The following is a 22,681-nucleotide window of genomic DNA, read 5'->3' as shown; positions in this document are numbered from 1 at the left end:
TAGACACTGTAAAATTTTTAACACTAAATATAACTCATTCTCTTAAATAAATTAGCCATTTGATTATTTAAATGTTTATATTATATTAATACTAGTTTAATGTGCTTAAGTAAACTAACCAGTAATTATTTAAGTGTTTAAGTTATATTAATACTAGTTTAATGTGCTTAATAAACAATTGATTTTATGATTTATTATGGTGGTAGTGATCACATGGTTGGATTGTTTATGTGATTTTGATTGTTTTAGTATCAATAAAAACTTGCTTGGGGATTTGATCTTCAAGATTTTCTGATACTTTGTGGTTTTTAGTGTTTAGATTTTAGCCTTGTAAGTATTCTCCGAATTGGTGTCACCAACCTTTTTTTTTAATTGGTTCAAAGAATAAATTTTATTTATTTAATTTTGGCTAAGATAATTATATGAATTTGTTTAAAAAATTGTGTTTTTTATTTTTAAATGTTTTTAATAGAACTAATGCCCTTTAAACAATTTTTTTTACAGTTGTTAAATATAAAAGAAAATGGATCTTCTTAGTTTACCTTTAGAAGTTAGAGCAAAAATAGCTGAACTAGATTTGGAATTATCTGAAGGTATGTTGATTATTTTATTTAAATTTTTAATATGCCAATTCTTATAGTTACTAGCAGCGTGATTATTTTACCTTGAAACCTGGACTTGAAAACTTAATTAAAAAACCTTGAAGTTGATATTTTTTAAAAAGCTTGAAAAAATCTGTAATATTGAACAACTTACATATGTAAAACAATAATATTTATGTTACTTAAGAAAAACATATTATCAACAGTAAATAATTTTAAAGTAACATCACAGTATTTTTCAGTAATTTAAAACAATTAAAAATATTTTTTACTTTATATGTAGATTTCTACTAAAATTCCAAAAAAAACTAGTACTTTAGAAAACCTAAAATAGATTTTAATAAATCAGTGACATTGTGTACTTAAGTCACTCATGCTAACTCAGGCTTAATCAAAGTTTTTTTTTTGTGAAACATACTAAAACTAAGTTGGTTTTTTTAAACTTTTCTTGATATCTTTAGAAATTTTGTGTTTTGATTGAAATATTTATTCATTTTGTTTTGTAAATGTTTACAACTAATCATGCTTACTCAAACAACTGTAATTTCAGGTGCAGGACTATTGAAATTCAGATAATTCAAATTTTTAATAGTTTTTAGTTATTGATTATATCTCTCCTAATAAATGAAACAAAAATATCATACCATCATATTCTTGTTAAATAAATCTACATGCACATTTTTTGTTTTCTAAAATTCAAACTATTTTTTTGAGATTTTGCTAAAACATTTTTATTTTTAGTTATTTCAAAAACTGAAATTATTCATTATCAATATATTTACACTAGTTTGTTGAAATTGGTTCAAAAACTAATTCTAAAAAGGTGGTTACTTTGGTGGTGGTTATTTTACCTGCAGACTGTACTAGTATATATAATATTAATGATATTGCAAGTATAGTAAAACATAATTGGAAGAATAAGCTAACTGAAAAAATAATTTAAGCAACACAATAAAAATGAAACTCTTTACTTAGTAGCTGCAGACGTTCAAGGTTTCTACCCTAATTTGTGTTGAGAACTAATAAAAGAAAGTATTTCAAATGCAGTCCAAAAACGCACAAAATACACCCAAAGAAACCAGAAAAGTTCTGATTGACCTCACAATTTTCTGTCTTGAAAATATTGTAGCTAAAAACGGCAATTCCTTCTACAAACAATCTAAAGGAATTATAAATGGTGACAACAACTCAGTTATAATTGCAAATATTGCGCTGCAACACGTTATAATGCCAATTAAAACTACAATAAAAACAACAAAACTCTTCAAATGCTACATTAATGATAGTGTCTTTTTGTCTGAGATATTAGACGTCACGTTAGATGTTACGGATAATGAAAATCATTTGAATAACACAATCTAAAGCTAGTTTTTAGAAAAATATCTACACAAATTGATGGTGGCAAACTGGAGTTTTCGGATATCAACCACGTCATTGACAAGACAGAATAGGCGGCTTTTATGTAAAAAACTATATAAAACCAACAGCCAAAAATTGTGTATTTGTAAATGGAAAGTCACAACATCCATGCTCCATTTACAAATAAATTGTATTCAGAGTGTCAATAAGACTTAGGAGATTGTTTGAACCTGACAGTGATTATCTAGAAGCAATAAAGTTTTTAAAAGATAAATGTTTTAAGTCTTGCTTCTGCAAAGCTTTAGTTGATAATATGATTGAAATTCTAGCAGAATTAAAAGATAGGTTTGGACCTCCAATGAAGAAGGCAAGAGAAATTAACGAGAATATAAGTGTTTGGACGACAAGCTTTCCAAAACTAATAAAAATCACCAAGAAGGAAAGAGAATTGAACCAAAATGTTTTAGTGGTATATAAATGTCCCTAAACAATTGCAGCACTATTAACAAACTATAAGATCCAAGCCGATGAAAATAGTGTTGCAATTGGTGGATCTCACCCTTGTGGAAAAGTTTACTATGTGACTGAGGGGAAGTAAGGGGAATAGTGAAAAAATAAATAACTTAATAAAATCAAAAAGCGGTAAAATTATTGAATTGAAAAAGAATTTGAATTGCAATTTTAGAATTTATGCTGCAAAGTGCAATGTCTGTGATGAGCACTATGTGGGACAGAAAATTACGTCTTTTTCCTAAAGATTGCGCTCTCACAGACATGACTGGAAAAACATTAACCCAAGTAAGACAAATGATCAAGCTGCACTCAAACTTCACTATGCCAACAAACATCTAACATTGAGCAAAACCTTTGAAATAGCATATTCAATCACTTTTACAGACTCAACAAGCAACCATATAAACTTAGCTTATTTAGAGAGTAAATGGGTCAATTTATTACAAGCAAGTATAAAAAAATAAAACAATTCTGCCTTTTTATAGATAATGGCAATAATTTTATAACAATTAGTTTTTTAATAAGATAGTTTTACTAAGAATAGTTTTTGTTTCAGAAAAGTTTTTAATCATTTGTTTATTTTTTATAAAATGTTTACTTGAAAAACAATATTATAAGAAAAATAGTTTTTTGTTAAAACAATTTAATTTAGTTAAATATTTTATTTAATATTTTTTTAAACTTAGGGTTTGTTTCAAAAAAGTTAATTTTATTCATCGATAAAACTACTTCTTTAAGATAAAAAGTTTGTATAATACAGTTTATTATTAGTTTAGGTTTTTATAATTACTTTAAGTATTGTTTGGGAAAAGTTTTTTATCTTTATTTCATCAATAACTGTAACTATTTATTAACAATAACTTAGATCAAACATTTCCTTACTTAGATAGTTTTTAATGTAAGATTTATATTGGAAAACTGTTTGTGTTTATGTTCATTTCATTTGGATTTATTTTTACATACAAAAATATCATTATAATGTTAAAAATCTTCTAGTCTTTATAAATTTAGTTTTATACACAGTTTTGAATTATTACATCATAATATATTTTTTTACTATTATTTACTTATTTGCATAAATGTGTTTCAGTTCAGTTCTATAAGTTTATCATAAGTTCACTGAAGACAAACTTTTGTCTGAAAGAGTTTTGAACTAAAGTAATATGCAATAAATTTATAGATTTTTCTGACTAACGTTTGATTTTTTTCTAAATATTGATGCAGAAGAAAAATCACAAATAAAAAATTGACTGTTTCCTGGACTGATTTGAGAATTTTATATAATTCTTGTGTATACTTTTATAATTAAACCTTTTTTTTTATTTGAAAAATATTGATTAGTTTTTAAAATGTGGCCCCTTAAACATAAAAAAAACTTATGTTGTCAGAATTTTAGTTGTCTGTAATTGAATAGTTACTAACATAATTAGGTTTAAGCTAGATCACAAAATTGTTTTTGCCTAAATCATAATGTTTACTTTTTTTTCAAAAGAAAGTTATAATCATGTGTAAGTAAGTTAAGCCTTGTTAAAGTTTTGTATAAACAAATTAAGGCTGTTTGATTAGATTTATATTTCTTTTTTTGTTGTTTCAAGTTGATATCCTTGATATTTTTGCAAAACTACTAATATCTGCAAAAGTATAACTTATATATTACTTTTAATACTCCCTAATTTCTAACTAACTTTAACATTTTTTCAACAGTTATTTCTAACCCACCTAACTAAAACTTTAAGTTCACAAACCTTATTTTTATGAAATAATCCTTATTGTTAAATTGAAGTTTTTAAATATAAGGGTATAAGAATTTAATATTATGTTTGAATAGTGTAATAATAAGAGCTTTAAAGATATGTGGAAAATAAGTTATTGAAAACTAACTAAATTTTTTTGTAGCATTTTAAAGTTTTTATAACTTGTTTAAGAAACATATTTTTCAAATGCAATGACTAATTAAGAAAAATTTAATTGTAGGTGACATCACTCAAAAAGGTTATGAAAAAAAGAAAGCAAAACTGTTGAGTCCTTACCTAAACTGTGCTACTACAGGTTCATTCTTCTATAATAAAAAGCTAAATACAAATAGTTGGTATTATAAAAGTATTGTATTACAAAAATTTTTCAGTACAATATAAAAAAAGTTTAAATTATCTTGTTTTTATTATTGAAATTTTGTTTACAATTGTTATTGTAAAATTATGATTTAAAAATTGAAGTTTATTTAGATATAAACATAAGAATGGTATACTGCTTTTTTAGTTAAGATTATAAGTAGTAGCCCTATTATAACTCAATTGTTAATTAAACCAAGAAAATTAAAAAATTAGTAAATTAGAATAGTAGCAAACAAAATAAAACATAAAACAATTATACATTAGCATTTTAAAAAGCTCACTTACTAAAGTTACTTTCACTCCATAATGTGTATTTTTTAAAAATTTGTGAGATATTTTTAAATTTACTGTATTTTGCTTCAATAATTGGTAAAAGTAACACCAAAAAAACTGCCAGAAAATTCGAAAATTGTTGTTCTTGTTTTAAAAAAATAAAAGAATAAATTTACTGAAATTAATAAGTATTGTATATACTACTTTTAAATGTAATGTAACTTTCCTTCATGTTTTATACATTATTTACTAGGGTGCTTATAATATATTGACCTTCGATTTTTCAGCTAGAAATTTTTACATTTAGCAAATACCACAAAAATACCCTATGAAAAGTTATAGATGATTTGAAGTAACTTTTATATTAGTGAATTCTATTTTCTGAAAATCACCCCAATGCAAACTTAAAAGGACTTAATAAATTCAACCTTAGAGTTTCAAGCTGGAATTTTTTACATGTGGCAATTATCACAAAAACACATTGTGCACAATTTTAGATAATTTAAAGAAAGTTTTATGGTGGCAATTCTTCTTTATTTGATGTAGTTTTTATCAATTTTTGTAAGTTTTTTGAATATTTTTTAAATCAAGAAGTTCCACTACAAAAATTTCTTCAAAACGTTTTAAAATGTACACAATCTGTTTTTGTGATAATTGTAACATACAATAAAATATCAGCTAAAAACTCTAAGCCCGCTTTTTTTGGGTACCATTTTGTTTAGATTGAAGTGGTTTTCAGAAAATCGAATTACGCCAGGGTGAAAGTTTCTTCAAATCATCTAAAATTTTGCACTGGGTTTTTGTGGTATTTGCTAAGTTTAAAAAAAATTCCAACTGAAAACTTAAAGGTTGCTGTAAATTAAGCACCCTATTAGTCACATAATATTATAAGAGTTAATTTAACACTTAACTGTTGTTCTTTAATTATTCTAAGAAATCTACTTTTGTTTTTGTTTGTTTATAGAATTGTATACAAGTTAACCCAAGAAGTTTAAATAAAACACAGAATTAAAAAATAAAAATAACATCACGCAAGAGAACAGCACATCAAGAGATCAATATAACCAAAAAAAAGCAAATTGTTACAAAAGAAATAGAAGAGATGACAGATATAGATCTAGTTAGTATTTACAATTAATTTCGTAAATCAAAACTTCTGCTATTATTTGTAGCTGCTTCCTTAAAGACTAAGTAAAATTTGAGCTTAAAAAAACTGTTTCAGATTGAAAAGTTTCTATTTTTTTTTATTGTGCGTTTACTTTTAATTAAATATTCTATAGTTTAGTTTTTGTCAAATATTATTTTTGGTCATGTTTATATGTGTTAAGTATTACACAAAACTCATCTTTATATTTTAAAATAAATTTTATTTTGTACTTAAATAAACATTTAAAACATAGGGCATTAGGGGGGTCCAACATTTTTTTTTTACAAAAACTATCATTGGCTCATATTTGAAAGCTTAAAGTATATACTTTAGGATATTTTTTACAGAACAATGAGATATACTGAGTTTGTAAAAAAATTAAATACAGCTGTATGGAATTAAAAATTTTAAATGTCAATTTTCTCTAAAATTTACTAAAAATCTATCTCCTCCTTTATTTATAAAGAAAATTTAGTTCAAATTTTTCAGGAAATGTACTTTTTAATATTACAAACAACTTGTAGGAAGCAGATTTTTGAAATCGAGCCATATTATGACAAAAAAATATTTATTTTGGATAGTTTTTTTTTACATAAATAAAAATTTTTTTTTCTACAAGTTGTTTGAAATTTATTAAAGTTTACTCTGACAAAATTTCAAAAAATTGCTCAAAACTGAAGGAGAAGATATATTTTTAGTTAAATAGTTTATTTTTGTCCTTTTAGTTTTTGCCTCCCATAAAAAAATATTGAAAGCTCTAGGTTTTATTGCTTATATCTCAAAAAATAATTTGAGTTACAAGCGGTAAAATGTAACAAATAGCTAATTTAATTATATAAAAAATAGATTGATTTGAAAAAAAAGTAACCCTCCTATGCCCTTAAATATCTTTTCTGAATATGTAATACAACTAATATATAAATAAGTATCACAAACAATTACAACAAGTTTTACTTTACTAGACTTTGTGCTAACAAAATAAGTTAGCTAACAGAATTATATTGATTGTATTTACTATTAGATATTCACACGGAAGCAGTAAATAATGCATTAAAGCAGAAAAAACAAGGAAAAAGAGTACCAGTACTTCCTTTACCTGTAAAAAGAAAGAGCATTTACACAAGCATGAACGTCAGTTTTCAGGATAGCAGCGGTTTGTTCTTGAATTTTTCTTCATGTGCAAAAAAAATATTTTGTCTGCTCTAGTTGTTTATCTTAGGTTTTAGTTTTAGAATAGAGGCATTTAAGTGCTGTCTTACAATGTATACTGTTTAAAAATTTCTTATGTATAAATTCTACTATCAAATTTTTAAAGTTCGATACAAAAATAATCTAATTTATTTAAAGACGATGACACTTCTCGTAGTGGAACATCGAATAATATGAGTACAGTTGATAGTGCTACATCAATAACTTCCAAAAATTATAATATTAACGATACCGTAGAAAGTACTGCTAGTTCCAACGGGTAAGTAATTGTGTTTTTTAAAAATTTATGTTTAAACCATATAAGTATAAATTCTAATAAAGTAGTATTTATTGAATATGTAAAGTATTTTACTACTTCAACAACTAAAGCATTTTTTAGTTCAAACTGTGGAAAAAAGTCAACAGAACATGCCAATTTTAGTTTAAGAAAAAATTCTAAACTACAATCAGCAAACCCTTCCCCTCAACCTACTAGGCGACTTCTACAACAATCAACACCTCCAGTCGTTAGTTGCCTTTAAATTTCACCACTAATGTACTATTTAAACAATGTGCAAATAAAAATAGTTTATTCAAAATAATTAGAGACATGATACAAAAACTTATAAAAAACCATAATAAAAATGTACTGTTAGTTTTTGCATTGTAATTGAAAAAATATTTTCTATTGAAGTTAATGCCATTTTAGTTTGCGCCTCCCATAAGGATCCTATTGTTGCCTCCAACTTTGACCTGCTATATCTCAAAATTTATTCTGAATTTTTAAAATCTGTAAAAAGCATCTTGTAGCTTAGTAAAAACGATATAAAATAAGATCAAAATTCAAAAATAGGTGTTTAACCCCCTCCCTATGCCCTTAAGGGCAACTATAGTATATTAGATCAAACAATTAAGCATTTAAATTTTCCAATTTAGACTGGGTGCACGACTATTCAAATTCGGACAATTCGAATTCCGACAATTTAAACTCTAAAATATATATAAAAGGGCCACAACTTGAAAATAAGAAATATTTGAACAAAAAAAAATACATATGAAGGTCTAATTAATACCTGTTTATTAAATTTAAGATATAGACATATGCAGTGAAATAAAAATAAAATAAATTCATTAATTTTTTTTTAATTTGAAAACTTTAATATTAAAAAATTACACATTTTTTGTTATAATTTTAGATAAAAATGCTTATCATAAATTGCTTCCAATACAATCTTTAGTGTCAAAAAAGTTTGACCCTTAAAATGTAAACAATCGAATTTGTATTATAAAAAGTAATACATATTTTTTTTAATACGCTTGTTTATCTGCCCACTAGAAAATAATTTACAATAAAATGGTATTAGACTCATAAAATCTACTAAAATAGTTTTATAAATAAAAGTGTAAGTTTTGTTTTTTACTTGAATGATTTTTTTCATAACAAAATAAAGTTACTTTTTGTTATTTACAATTACAAAAAAATAGCCCTCCCCCCGAAGTAGTAAACAAGAGAATAATTCACATGAAACAACAAAGCATATAACTCCGCTAACCCAAAAAATTGCTGACATCATGCCACAAATATTACCTGGTTAGTTCAAATTTTATCTTATAGCTAATAATTTAGTATATTTTGCTTATTTTTGGAGTTTAATTTTACTGTATTGGCTAATAAATAGATATTAGCAACTCGCCTTGTGCCTTAGAACGATATTGATTAAAAAGAAGTGTATAAAATTTTAGAAACTGTTTAAGGTATATTTTAGTACTAGTTTTAAGTTTTTACTCTTCAAAATATTTTTTACAAGATCATTTATAACAAAATAAACAAAGTTTTTACTTACTGGTTAACAATAAGGATTAAAGTTAAAAAAATGTAAAGATAGACTTTTTAAATAGATATTTTTTAGTATTAAGATAGAATGGTAGTTTAGTAAAACTATCAAAGCATTTTGAATTAAATTATCAACTGTTTTTTTTTGAATTACAAAATGTATTGTTCTGTAAAATTGTTTTAGAGCTTGTGAGTTTGATGCTAAATGTTTTGCCCATTTATCTATGCTTTTGTTTTAAATTAAATAAATATGCGTTTAAAATTATTAGATCAAAGTATGGTTATTGGTTATATTTATAAATTCAAGTGTAATGTTTTTGTGATTAAAAAAGTAATTTGTTTTACTACGTCAGAATTACTCATGTGTTAGCCAAATTGTTTATAGCCATATAATTTACTGTGTTATTGAATTCCATTAGCAGGTACAATTGAACTCTTTATAAGTTACGTTAAAAAACCCTTTGAAAATACGTATGAATAGAAAAAAGATGCCTATTTTATTTCTTAAAAGTAATTTTTTTTTGATTATTATTTTTTTAACATTTCGATTAAAACTTTGACATACCTTTATTTAAAACAACTGCATCAAAAATGTTATTTTAGTTATACGTTGGTTGTAAAATCAATAAAGTACATAATTCTATAATTAAAATAAAGTTTTAATTTTGTTGCTTTATTAATTTGCAAAAAGTTTGTTTAGCTACAAGCAAGTTAAGCTATACTATTTAATGAAAAATGAAATTAAAAATTTATGTGTTTTTATAAAATTAAAAATTATTAGATCAGCCACCTGTATGATGAAAAATAGTTCATGGATAATTTAAGTTTAAGTGTCTTTTTTGCTTTGTATTTAAATTAATTCAGTAACCTGCCCTTGTGTTCACAAATCAAGATATCCTACTGCTTGTTGAGCTTTCACTTTTGAACCAAATATTTTTCTTCAAAAATTAAGTTGAAAATAAAGTAGCTTACTAATCATGTTTATGGTCACTTTCAATTACTCACTTAAAACGAGATTTTGTGTTATTTTTTTTGTTATTACATGTTCTACCATAAAGTTTTTCTTAATTTTTAATGTTAGTTTTATTTATTAGGTAAAAAACTATCATTGCGTAGAGTTGTACATGTAACGTATTAAATTTTTACTTAAATATTAAACTTTTGATGAAAACATTAACAATTTAGATTAAAAATTAAAGTAAGTGTTTACAAATTTGTTGGTGCTTATTATATTATAAGTTTAGTTAGACCGAATTAATAGTATTAAAATGTAGTACAAGTTATTTTTAGCAGTCTAGAATTGTGTTGTCAATTTTGCTTTTAAATGAGTTCTTTGAAAAGAAAGATTGTACAGGTAGCTAACAATGATAATAAAAAAGGAATTATAAACAATTATTCAGAAAGTGAGTACTTTTGTGTGAAAGTTAAAAATAGTTATTTTTAGTTTTAATTCTGCACATATACTATTTTAAATATTCAAGTTTTAGTACTTCAACGAATGTATGTTTTATAGAATTTTGTATGTACAGATTGTGCAAGCAGATATTTTACTTACATATTTTCTTAGTGATCTTAAATTACTTTATAGATGTATAGAAAGCCTAAATTTATTGCGCCGGAGGTACAAATAAAAAAATAAATTTAAGTAAGTTCAGGTAGACTTAAACTAGTTTTTCTCAGTAAGTCTGTCGATGACTAATATTTAAATTTTCATAATAAAGAATTTTCTAAAATTTAATAAAAAGTATGTTTTATTTATAATAACCACTTTTTGTCGCTTTTTATTTAAAATTTGTTAGAAAAAAAGTATCACTGTAGTAAATCTTTTAAAATTTTTAAGTGATGTCTGATAAAGACTTGAGGTCTCTAGCTTTAAAAATAAGAAGGAAGATATATTTTTAGTGAAATGTTACATTTTCAAGAAATTGACAATATAATAATTACAGCTTATACAATTTTATCAAAACTTTTTAAGAATTTAACTATATCCATATATTTATTATTTTTCTATGGTTATAAAATATGACTTACAATAATTACTTAAAAATTTTTTTACGAAATCGAATGTTTACTTTTATAAAAAAAATCTTGCTCCCCTATCCTCTTTATAAAGTTATCAAAATTTCAACTAAAAATGGTTTATATATGAGTAATTTAAGACTAAAGCAATTTTAAATCTTTGTACTATATAAGAATGTTGTAAGATTGTGATATTTTGTATCAACAATATTTTTTTTTACAAGCTGTTATTTCATAAGCTTGAATCACTGCTAGATATAAACAAATAACAAGATTATAAAAAAATAGATTTAAAAAAAGAATAAAAATGAACTTGCATATTATAAAGTTTATTTTAAGGAGGACGTCCTTTTCTGCAACATCCACCCGATGTTGCTATTGTAAACCCTAAAAGTAACGTCATATTGGGAAGACTTCGTACAAATAATAAGAAGTTATTAAAAAATGTTGATGCTGATGAAGGTATTATTATTTTTGGATATATATGTATAATGTATACATTATGAATATTATTTTGTTGTTTTTGCTAAATTGTATTTTTTGATTGAAAATTGTTTTGGTTCTCTATGAAACTTATGTTGCAGAGATAAATTTTTGTTTTATATGAAAAACTAATATTTAAAAAAATTTCATACAGTTGTTTCAACGCTTAAAGGCGTTTTATCAAAGCAAAGTTTCTCTGTGTCAAACAATTAAGACATTCTACGAAGTTGTTTAAGGTTTCCAATAAAGAACTTAAATTTTTTTTGAAACCTTTTACAACTCCGTAGAAATGTGTTAATTGTTTAACACAGAGAAACGTGCGTCTGTTCAATAAAGAAAAGTACTGTGCAAGTTACTGTTATTATAGTATATTTCAGCGAACTTGTTTTGTTAGGATCTTTGTTAACAAACTATTAGCAATTAATTTTTAAATGTTTAAGACTTTAATAATTTTTAATTATTGAAAAAAAAAGATATTAATTACAAAATTTTTTAAAAGCAATGGTTTTTGAAAAGCATATATCACTTGAACAACTTTATGTGTCATATAATAATAAACAAATAAAAAAATTGTTACTACAGTCTATGACCTAGGCAACTAATTATTAATTATTTTTAGAAAATTATAAGGTTTAAACTAGTTATTAATAGTAAGATTTTTCTATTTAAGTAATAAAGCTTAGAATATACTCTTAATTAATTTATGTATTAAGTTTTTAGATATTTCAACATACATTAAAGTATTTTACTAAACTTAAATAGTTACAGATTTTTTAGCGTTTATAAATAAAATTAAAAATTAATATAAAATATATTATTGTAACTTGTTTTAAATTAAACAATTTAAAGTTCTCGACTTAAATGTATTTTAGGAGATTTTTATCCAATTAAATAATGATATTAATTTTAACAATTTATTACTAACAAAACAATGTTTCACTCCTATACTTGCATATAGGAGATCCTCAGTTGTTGTAAACAGGTCTGAAATTAATTTTTTGAATAAAATAAATGGAAGTAAAACAAAAATAAAAAAACTAATGGTTTAAGAACAAAAATAAACCTTAAATATACTAAACTTGAATAAAAATTAAATGCGTATGTTACGCCTTTAAGAATTTTTCTGGTAATATAGACTAAAAAAAAAATTATAATGTTATATACGTTAAAATAGTAAGACATGACTCACATTGAAGTTAGTTGTCAAAAACAGAAATAGAATAATAAACACAACATTTGCAATTGGTAATGATATAAACAGACTTTTGAAATTTAAAGATAAAGATTTCTAACATAGATTTATGACGTAACTATATTGTCGTTTAAATTAGTGCACAACTTGAATTAGCATATTTTAGCTACAAATTTAAAAAACTTTTTGTTAAAATGCCTTATTGAATAAAGATTATATAATCAAAAGTTTTAATTTTGTATCTTATTTTGATGTAAAAGATTTTTTTTCTTGGGGCGATAAAAACTCTTTACAATTACAAATAATACAACTTACTAATTAACGGGTGCTAGTTTAAGTTTTAAATCAGAGCTTTTGAAAATGTGGACAGTTTGCAAATAGTTCGTACCTCTTATTTAAGTTGACTTTTTTCTTAGCATTGGCTATCTCTATATTTTTTTAAAATACAGGTTTTGCAGATGTTATGTATGCTTTTAATTTCCCCGATGTGGTGGAGGATGCTCCATTTTATGTCGTAAGTGATTTCAAATGCCAAATGTATTTTGCTAGTTCGGTTCCGTTATCTTTATAATTTTTGAAACTGTTATTGTGGCTGTACCATCTATTTTTAAAAGTGTTTCCGGTCGAGCAAATATAATATTTTATTTCCTTTGGAGATGTTATTGTAACTTTGTAAATTACAGTTTACAGTTATTTTTGTTTAAGATTTTTTTTAATGTTTCGTTTTGCTTGCAGTGTTTATTAGTTATCTCGAAAAATGCTTTGCCGATATTAGTTTTTACGGACTGGCAGAACGGAGGATTAAAGTAAATGATTTTCCTTGGTCGGTTTGTTTTCTTTTTAGTTTGAGTCTTTACATTATCTGTATATTTTAGTTTATGTTTGAAGTTGGCATTGTTTAAAGCGTTTTGGTATGTGGCTACGTGGTTGTTAAATATTTGTTCATTTTTGGAAAGTTTAATAATTCTCCTCTCAATCATCGCTGGGAGGTTCTTTTTTATAACTTTAGGATGGTTTGATTTGTTATTTATATATCTTACTTCTGAGTTTACTTTGCGGTATAGTTTATATATATTGTTGGTCAGGTTTAAAGTTGTATCTAAGAAATTACATACGGTAATTACATACGGTAAGAAATTACATAAGTAATTACATACACTAATACCCCATCCTGCAACTGCCGATCAAAAAATTCCTGCCCCCTGGATAACAATTGTTTAATAAAAAATGTAATTTACAAAGCTACGATAACATCTCCAAAGGAAATAAAATATTATATTTGCTCGACCGGAAACACTTTTAAAAATAGATAGTACAGCCACAATAACAGTTTCAAAAATTATAAAGATAACGGAACCGAACTAGCAAAATACATTTGGCATTTGAAATCACTTACGACATAAAATGGAGCATCCTCCACCACATCGGGGAAATTAAAAGCATACATAACATCTGCAAAACCTGTATTTTAAAAAAATATAGAGATAGCCAATGCTAAGAAAAAATTCAACTTAAATAAGAGGTACGAACTATTTGCAAACTGTCCACATTTTCAAAAGCTCTGCTTTAAAACTTAAACTAGCACCTGTTAATTAGTAAGTTGTATTATTTGTAATTGTAAAGAGTTTTTATCGCCCCTAGAAAAAAAAATCTTTTACATCAAAATAAGATACAAAATTAAAACTTTTGATTATATAATCTTTATTCAATAAGGCATTTTAACAAAAAGTTTTTTAAATTTGTAGCTAAAATATGCTAATTCAAGTTGTGCACTAATTTAAACGACAATATAGTTACGTCATAAATCTATGTTAGAAATCTTGATCTTTAAATTTCAACAGTCTGTTTATATCATTACCAATTGCAAATGTTGTGTTTATTATTCTATTTCTGTTTTTGACAACTAACTTCAATGTGAGTCATGTCTTACTATTTTAACGTATATAACATTATAATTTTTTTTTTAGTCTATATTACCAGAAAAATTCTTAAAGGTGTAACATACGCATTTAATTTTTATTCAAGTTTAGTATGTTTAAGGTTTATTTTTGTTGTTAAACCATTAGTTATTTTATTTTTGTTTTACTTCCATTTATTTTATTCAAAAAATTAATTTCAGACCTGTTTACAACAACTGAGGATCTCCTATATGCAAGTATAGGAGTGAAACATTGTTTTGTTAGTAATAAACTGTTGAAATAAATATTGTATAATATATACAGAGAAATTAAGTAAACTTTATATATTTTGCAATTTAAAATGTTAGTCTTGTGTAAAAAACTATTATAAAATATTGTAATTTTTAAGATATTTCCGTGACTAAAGTCTCAGCTAAAATTCAACAGCTCTTAATGACATTGAAGGTAAGTTAATTGTTTTTTTGTTTGTTGATATGTAAATTTTTAGTTATCTTAACTACTAGATAATTTTTTACCTTTTTTAATCAAGGTTGCCAAAATCTGGAATCCTAAAAAAACTAGGAATTTGACTACTTGGGCTAAAAAAAACATGGAATTCGAGAAATTAAAAAAAAGGCTTGAGTTTTGAACAAAAGTCAATAAAAAACCTGGAGTTTTAAACTGTTTTTACAGGTTAAGTAGCGAAATTTCGATTAGATACGAAAAATCTATCATAAGGTTTAATTTATTTTCAATATAAAGTTTTATTCAATTAAATAACACATTTAAAGTAGCTTTACGGTATCTTTTGAATGTTGTTATACTATTTAAGACAATTTTTCAACTTAAGTTTAATTTATACTAAAAATTGACCAAAAAATTGTTTTTTTTAAACCTGGAAGAAATTTACAGAAAACTTTTGGCAACCCTGCTTAATGCTTTTGTTATAACGCTTAAAGCTTTATAGTTTAATGGTACAATTTCAAAGTTTAAAACTGTTCTAAACTGAATAAGAAGTGTCTTTTTTTTGTAGCTTAAATTATATTACGACTCTGTTTTCAGAGTAAATTAGTTATAGTTTTCTATCTTTGTTGTTTTTATGTTATTACAAGTTAAAGAGTTTGATAGTTAAAAATAGCTTCATTGATAAATAATTTTTCCTTTTATTACAACTAAAATAATATTTGTGTGGTTCTTTTATTTAAAGTCATTAATATGTTATAAGTTACTTATGTAATTACAATCGAAAATTTTTAAGTCAAACTTTTTTGGGCCTTTTTTGTTTTAAGTCTTATTCTAATAACGGCTTAGTCTGTTCTTAGCTCTAGGACAATACTAGTTTTTTGTTAAAATTTAGTTTTTTAGTATTTATTTATGTTTTTTATTGAACTATGTTTTATGTTATCTGTAAAACTTTTTAAATATTATTGTTATTATAGTCATTTAAAATATTTTACCAAAAAAGTTAATAAATTAAGTTGAATGATAAATTTATTTGTGAAAAGTCTATTTCTAACAATATATTTCTATAGACTTATAACATCAATTTTGTTTTTGCTTAATTAGCCATTACCTATTATTACTTGATATATATACATATCGTTATTTTTAAATAGTGATTAAGTTTAGAAACTAAATTTCTATAAAAATTTCTATCACAATGTTTTTTTTTTGTTTATTCACAATACAAAACAATGAAATTAAAGTTTTAAACATTTAGTTGTTCTAAAACAGAGACCAAAGAAGAAACCACTTGCTGAATATTTCCAAGATGACGAGGTAAAAGTTCAGACAGTTGTTGAATAAAAGTTAAATTTAAAGTTAAAGAAAATAAATTAAGTTTCCTGTAAAGTGGTTTCTATAAACAGTTGAAAGTGCAAAAGTAACAAGTAGATTAACTTTCTTCATTACTGTTGATTAAAAAAAAACCTTTTAAGTGTTTTTTAAAATATCCAATAGTTAAAGTTAAGATGCTTTATTTTACTCGAATGTGTTAAAAATAAAAATTCGGAATTGTTTTAACATTATAGATTTATGAATAAATATTTTTATCATGTTTTATGACTATAAATCAATCAGGGCTGTCAAAAAACCTTGAATCCTGGAAAAATTTGAAAATTGGAAACTTAGACTGAAAAAACTAGAAAAACCTAGAGTTGAAAAATTTTTGAAAATACTTCGAGTTTAGAACAAAAATCTTTAAAAAAACCGGAAAAACCCGAAATTTTAAACTATTTTTACATATTAAGTAATGAAATTTTGAATAGACACAAAAATCTATCTTTTAGATGGAATTTTTTTGTCATCATAATATTATTTTGTTAAAAAACATATTTAAAGTAAGTTTTTTACACTATTTTTTCAATTCAATAATATTTTACACAATTTTTTACCTTAAACTTAATTTTATTCTAAAAATAGACCCAGAGACTTTTACTTCGGAAAACCTGGAAGAAATTTCTCAAAAACCTTTTTCAACCGTGATAAATCCATATGTAGCCTTGTTTTAAAAATGTTGGTCTTGTTTTGTAAAAATTAATCCATCATGCATTTTTAAGCGCTTTAATAAATGAAAAGAAACTTTCGAGTTTTAACCGATTTAAGCAAAGAAATAGTACAATAAAAATACTTTTGATTATTAAAAGAATAAACACTTTAAAAAGCAGAGTTAAAAAGTAAAAGAAAACAGAAACACTTTGTTTATACATTTTCAATTTATACACTTTTATGCACATCTCATTGTTTGTAGATTTTTGGCTCGCGAATTCTAATGAATAGCGATTCTATAACTGAGAGGTGGTATGTGTTTATTGCTCTAGATAAAGTTTTGAATCTGCTATCAATTTTTTAAGCTCTAACTTTTTTTCTAAAGTATACTAAGATAAGTTTATTGAAACCGTTTTCTTATGAGCAACTAAGTGAGGATATCATTATTTTATAAGTAGGGGGCTAAATTTCTCAAAAAAACTTTAAGGAGCTCATACTGCGCTTGGTCTGCAACTTTTTATAATTAACGGGTCAGATTTAGTAGAAACTTTCTTTTCATTAACAGATCCGTTAGAAAACAATCTTCTTGAGCAACTGTCTATAATAAAATTCTTTAAAGCAAAAATGTAATGACGACATAGTTAAACACTGCTATTGATTAAACACGCGAGTTTTAAGTATTTATTGATAGTTTTTTATGACTTATAACAAACATTTTCAATAAATATTTTCTTAAACAGCTAATTTTTTTTTAAAAATCAGTTACAGAAAGTAATTAAGCAGAAACGGTTACATGACAACTATAGTTACGATATATTGTATTCCAATAGTTTAAATTCTTATAAAAAGTTTTCAGGGGTCATATCTTAAAAAATAGCTTGAAAAAAAAATCAAATAAACAAATTGATAAAAATTATGAAGATATAAAAATCTAAAAAGAAATAATAAAAGAGAATATTCTTTAATATTTTCAATCTTAAATGTATGATATAAATTGTCAGAGTTTAAATAGTCTTGCATATGCAAAAACTATAGAAAATGCAAAATTGTTAGCTTTACTTATTCTTTTTGTAAAATCATTAAAATATTTGAAAAAATTGGTGGCATAATGCTGTTTTTGTTTTTTCTAGATTTCATAGTTTTGTACATCAGTAGAGTTACTTAGAATTACTTGCATACCTGTTCATCATCAACCTTAAAAAATAAAACTTTTAGATAGTTAGATTACTTTGTTAATCACCATTTTATAGGAGGATTTGTTAGAAAGCGTATTAAGTGACGAATCAGTACCAACAAGTAAAGGAAGTGTGACAAGTGTTAGAGATGGTGAATCAATCAGTAAAACAAATACAAGTTTACCTCATTCACTAGAAGCTGCTATTCACAGGTAAAAATACGAATTATATTTAGTGGTTATGCCTTATGAAAATTAGTTTAAATAACAAACCTAACCTAAATGTTTTTGTGTTAATTTAAAATAAATTAGTTTCTTAATAATTTTAGTTAATAAAATAACCTTTAATATTAAGTTAAGTATACTATAAAACTTATTGTTAGACTTTTATAATCTTTGCTTATGCCGAAAAGTCTTGAAAAGTTCAAAAGTTAGAAAAACTATTTCTTGTTTGAATGTGATATCAAACACTCAATTACTTATATAACTACTGGGTTGCCAATCACTAAAGATAGTTTTTTTTTTGTAAAATTCAGCCTAGTTTGATGTTAAAAAACAGCATCGAGTTGTTTTTCTTAGTAAAAAACTTTCAAATTATTACTTTTAACATATTTACGATTCCCACTTGTCAGAAAAGTGAGAATTTTCAGGTAAAGTTCAGAAAATTCGATGTCCTGAATAAAGGCTTCAGAATTTTTTAAATAAGGAAGTTTGCTTTTTCAGATGTCAAAAATTTCCAAATCTAAAGTTTATTTAATTTTTATTTTGAAGCTCTTGACATATATTTTCAAAAAGAACTCTCAGTTGTTGTATAATTATTAAGTAGTCTTGTTCATTTCTAATTTAAATGAGGGGGGTTTAAATTGAAATTCAGTTGTTGTGGTCACTTATGTTTTTAATACTTTAAAAGTATTAGAAATTAGTTTAATACCACATTTATTTTATAATCCTGTATTATCATAAAGCTTCTGTTTGCATATACCCACTGATCATACCAGCAAACAGTAAATTATAGTAAACTGTTTGACGATTGACAACTGTAAGTTTCTCCAGTTGCAATTAGCCGATGAGTTTCAATAAAAATAAATCCTGTGGTCTTATGATCCAAGTGATGTTATCAAATTCTAAGTTAACTTGTTTCCTATTGTAGTAGATATTTTAGTCAGTAAAAAAAAGAAAATTAAAAATTTTGTTCATACTTGTGTTTATTAGTAATAGTGTAATTTTAAACCTTCCAGTCAACTAAGTTTTTTTTACTTAGATTTGGCAGTGCAAATCCGAAGTCGATGTGCCTAAGTCAAGTTGATATGTCTGGAAAAATATCTCAAACACTTACCTATGGTTTAATATTATGTAGTTATTAAAATTATTTACTATAATAGTTTAGTTGTTTAATGATGATAAATGTAATTTTATATATTGAAAATACACAAATATGTTTAAAGTTTAACTTTAAAAAATTATGTTTAATCTTTCTGTACTGTATAGTTTAATATAACATTAGACTATATATTCGCTTAAAAACACTCACTTATTTTAGACTGTAAAAAAGTTTTTATTGAGATATATATATTTTTCGTTATCCTAAAATAAGTCAAAACTTATGCGAATTGATTTCTAATATATATTTATGTTTAAAAAAATGCATACTATGGTTAGGTGTCAAATATGCACATAGCATCACTTTAGATGTCACTTTGACTGGTTGCTGTTTGTGAAACTAAAATAAAACTAAATTAAAGAAGTATTTTTGGAAACATAGATATGGTTTATTAATAATCTGTTCCAATTAAACTATAATTAAAATAAATATAAGGCCATAGAGGGGGACAACATTTAGAAAAAATAGCACTGAACCTTAGGTGAAAGCTATAATTATATGCTACATGATACTTTTCACAGAATAAGGAAATATTAATTATCTTTTGAGATATCATCAGTTGTGTAAAACGTTTCTAATATAAACGTGTTGAAGAAAATTTTTCATTGTCGATTTTCTCTGAACTTTGAAAAATCGACTAAAAATCTAGCTTCCCTATTAATATTTTTGTCAATTAACCTCAAATTTTCAGGAAATGTTCCTTGCATTAATAGAAATTTTTTATCGTAAATAATCAAAATAATTAGAAATTAAGAGTTCTATGACCAAAAAAATAATCGATTTTATATTTATTTTTTTTAATTAAAAATATTTTTACAATTTCTAGAAATACTCCTTGTGTTTAAATACTTTTTTAACAATGAAAAATCTGAAACTACAATAAGTTTAAATGCTAACACACATATCTAATATAAACATTGATATATAGTAAAATGAGCTACACTTCAATTATTCTACATACTCAAAAGTAAAAAAAAATATTCAATAGATATGTTTCTAATCTGATTAAGATTTAATTGAAAAAGTCTCAGAACGATTGTTTAAAAAATAAGACAGATTTTTAATGAAATAGTATTTTTTTTGCGTTTCTACTTTACCTATTAGCTCTTTACATTAGTACACTCATATCTAAAAAACTAATTTCAATTTTAAAAAACTGTAGAAAGCAACTGCTAGCTTAGTAAAGGATTTTTTAAATAAGATCAACATGTAAAAAAAAGTGGCTTTAACCCATATGGCCTTGATTTTAATCAAAATTGAATTTAAATTGAAATAGTTTTACAAAAAACATAATTCAAAATCGGAAAAAAAAAAGTTTTCTTTTGTTTTTTTGCGATAAAATTTTTATTTTTTATCAGTTTTGTTACAAAAGAATTTTATAAATATTGCAAGGAACATTTCCTGAAAGTTAGAGGTAATTATCTCAAAAACCGTAGGAGAAGATATATTTTTAGTGAAATAGTGTTTTTTCGTCTTTTAAGTTTGCGCTTCTCATAAGGAACCTATTGTAGTCTCCGACTTTGACCAGCTATATCTTAAAGATTATTTTGAATTTAAAAAATCTGTAAAAAGTAACTTGTAACTTGGTTAAAACTCAAAAAAAAAAAACTAATTGTAAATATAGCTATTTACCTCTTAATGCAATTAACCTTGAAGCATTTTTAAATTATACCATATTGAAGTTTAATTTTGAGTCAGATACAATTATAGTTTTATTAGTATTAAGTAAAATAAAAATAAAGATTTACACACGATTCAGGGACACATTTTAAACCTTTTCAGACTACGTTTTCTTTTTTATTTTGATATTCTTTATTTGTTTACTACCAGGTCCTAATATCACTATTGAGTTATTAGCTATAAAATACAACGTCTTTTTTATTAGAGACTATGATGGCATTTTAACTTCTAATGGCATTTAAAAAACAATAAAAACTAATAGAAAAGTTTTAAAATCTTCTACCATTTTTATACAAAAAAAAATCTTGTAAAGCATAACTTTACTATACTTAAATTTTTAAATATTATTACTCGCTTAAATACTTATATTAAAAAAAAACTTAAAAAATTACATTTATCTACCAGTTTTTTATATAAAAAAATGTGTTCGGTGTAAATAATTTTGAAGATGACATTAATATACTTTTTAAAATAAACTGAAAATATTATATATAATGCACTAAATGTGCTTAAAAAATTCAAATTTTAATACTATTTAAAGCTAACATAAGTTTTAAACACTGAGAATTGAGCAAGATACGTTATTAAAATTATCAAAATATCCTTAAAATGCATTTGGTACTTGTTTGTTAACAGTTATTTATATGTTGTATATAATACATAAAAATTTTAAACTGTTTATTTGCAATCTTTTTTGAACAAATCAAAATTAGACTTAGTTTGTGTGGTAAGGGTTTTTTCAATTTTTATTAGCTTTGATTTGTTTTTAATTCAATTAAGCTAATTTAACAGTGTAGTAGTTTTGGTTTTACTCTAATTTAAATAAGCTTTTAAAAATTGTTCAAGCTTAAGAATGTGTTCCAAGATTCTTATGTTAATGCTGTTATACTGTTTAATTAGGTTTATTTTATAGTTTACAAGTCAGTTTTAAAACGTATGAGATATGTGTAAAGTTAAAACTTTGTCTTAACTTTGTATTATACTTTAAATATTGTTTGTCACGATTCGTAAGGAAATTAGTTTACAGTAATTTTAGCAAAGAACTTACTATTTTTTGTATAGAATGTCTGCCCTGATTCGCGTACAAATAATGTTTTTAATTTCTATTAGTTTTAACTTTAACTTACAATTTTATGTTATTCGAACTAAGTATAGTTTGTTTATAGAACAATAATTTCGAAGATTGTGTATTTGTATTTTATTTCTGTTTTTGTTTTACAAATAAGTAAAGGTCACCAATAAAACGATTTAGATGAATACAAATAAAAAATTAAAAAATTAAATATCTAAAAATGATTTTATTCGTAGAATTTTGTGTTATTTTAAATTTTATTAAT

General features: G+C 24.3%; 1 protein-coding gene across 1 annotated transcript in view; it reads left to right on the top strand.

The window, feature by feature from the left end:
- Positions 1–502: 502 nt before the first annotated feature.
- Positions 503–22,681, top strand: part of LOC145835612 (disco-interacting protein 2 homolog C-like) — a 61,423-nt gene continuing 39,244 nt past the window's right edge. Inside the window, exons 1-12 of the mRNA XM_082943285.1 lie at positions 503–593; positions 4,449–4,523; positions 5,868–5,981; positions 7,030–7,161; positions 7,356–7,476; positions 7,597–7,723; positions 8,682–8,787; positions 11,389–11,511; positions 15,032–15,087; positions 16,357–16,401; positions 18,360–18,496; positions 19,545–19,624. Of these exons, the coding sequence (XP_082799411.1) occupies positions 524–593; positions 4,449–4,523; positions 5,868–5,981; positions 7,030–7,161; positions 7,356–7,476; positions 7,597–7,723; positions 8,682–8,787; positions 11,389–11,511; positions 15,032–15,087; positions 16,357–16,401; positions 18,360–18,496; positions 19,545–19,624 (1,186 nt within the window). The 5' untranslated portion in view covers positions 503–523. The remainder of the gene's footprint in view (positions 594–4,448; positions 4,524–5,867; positions 5,982–7,029; positions 7,162–7,355; positions 7,477–7,596; positions 7,724–8,681; positions 8,788–11,388; positions 11,512–15,031; positions 15,088–16,356; positions 16,402–18,359; positions 18,497–19,544; positions 19,625–22,681) is intronic.

The sequence above is a fragment of the Thalia democratica genome, chromosome 5 (genome assembly GCF_965202585.1).
Source record: "Thalia democratica chromosome 5, ktThaDemo2.hap1.1, whole genome shotgun sequence".
Classification (NCBI taxonomy): domain Eukaryota; kingdom Metazoa; phylum Chordata; class Thaliacea; order Salpida; family Salpidae; genus Thalia; species Thalia democratica.
This window is presented reverse-complemented; position numbering and strand designations above follow the sequence as displayed.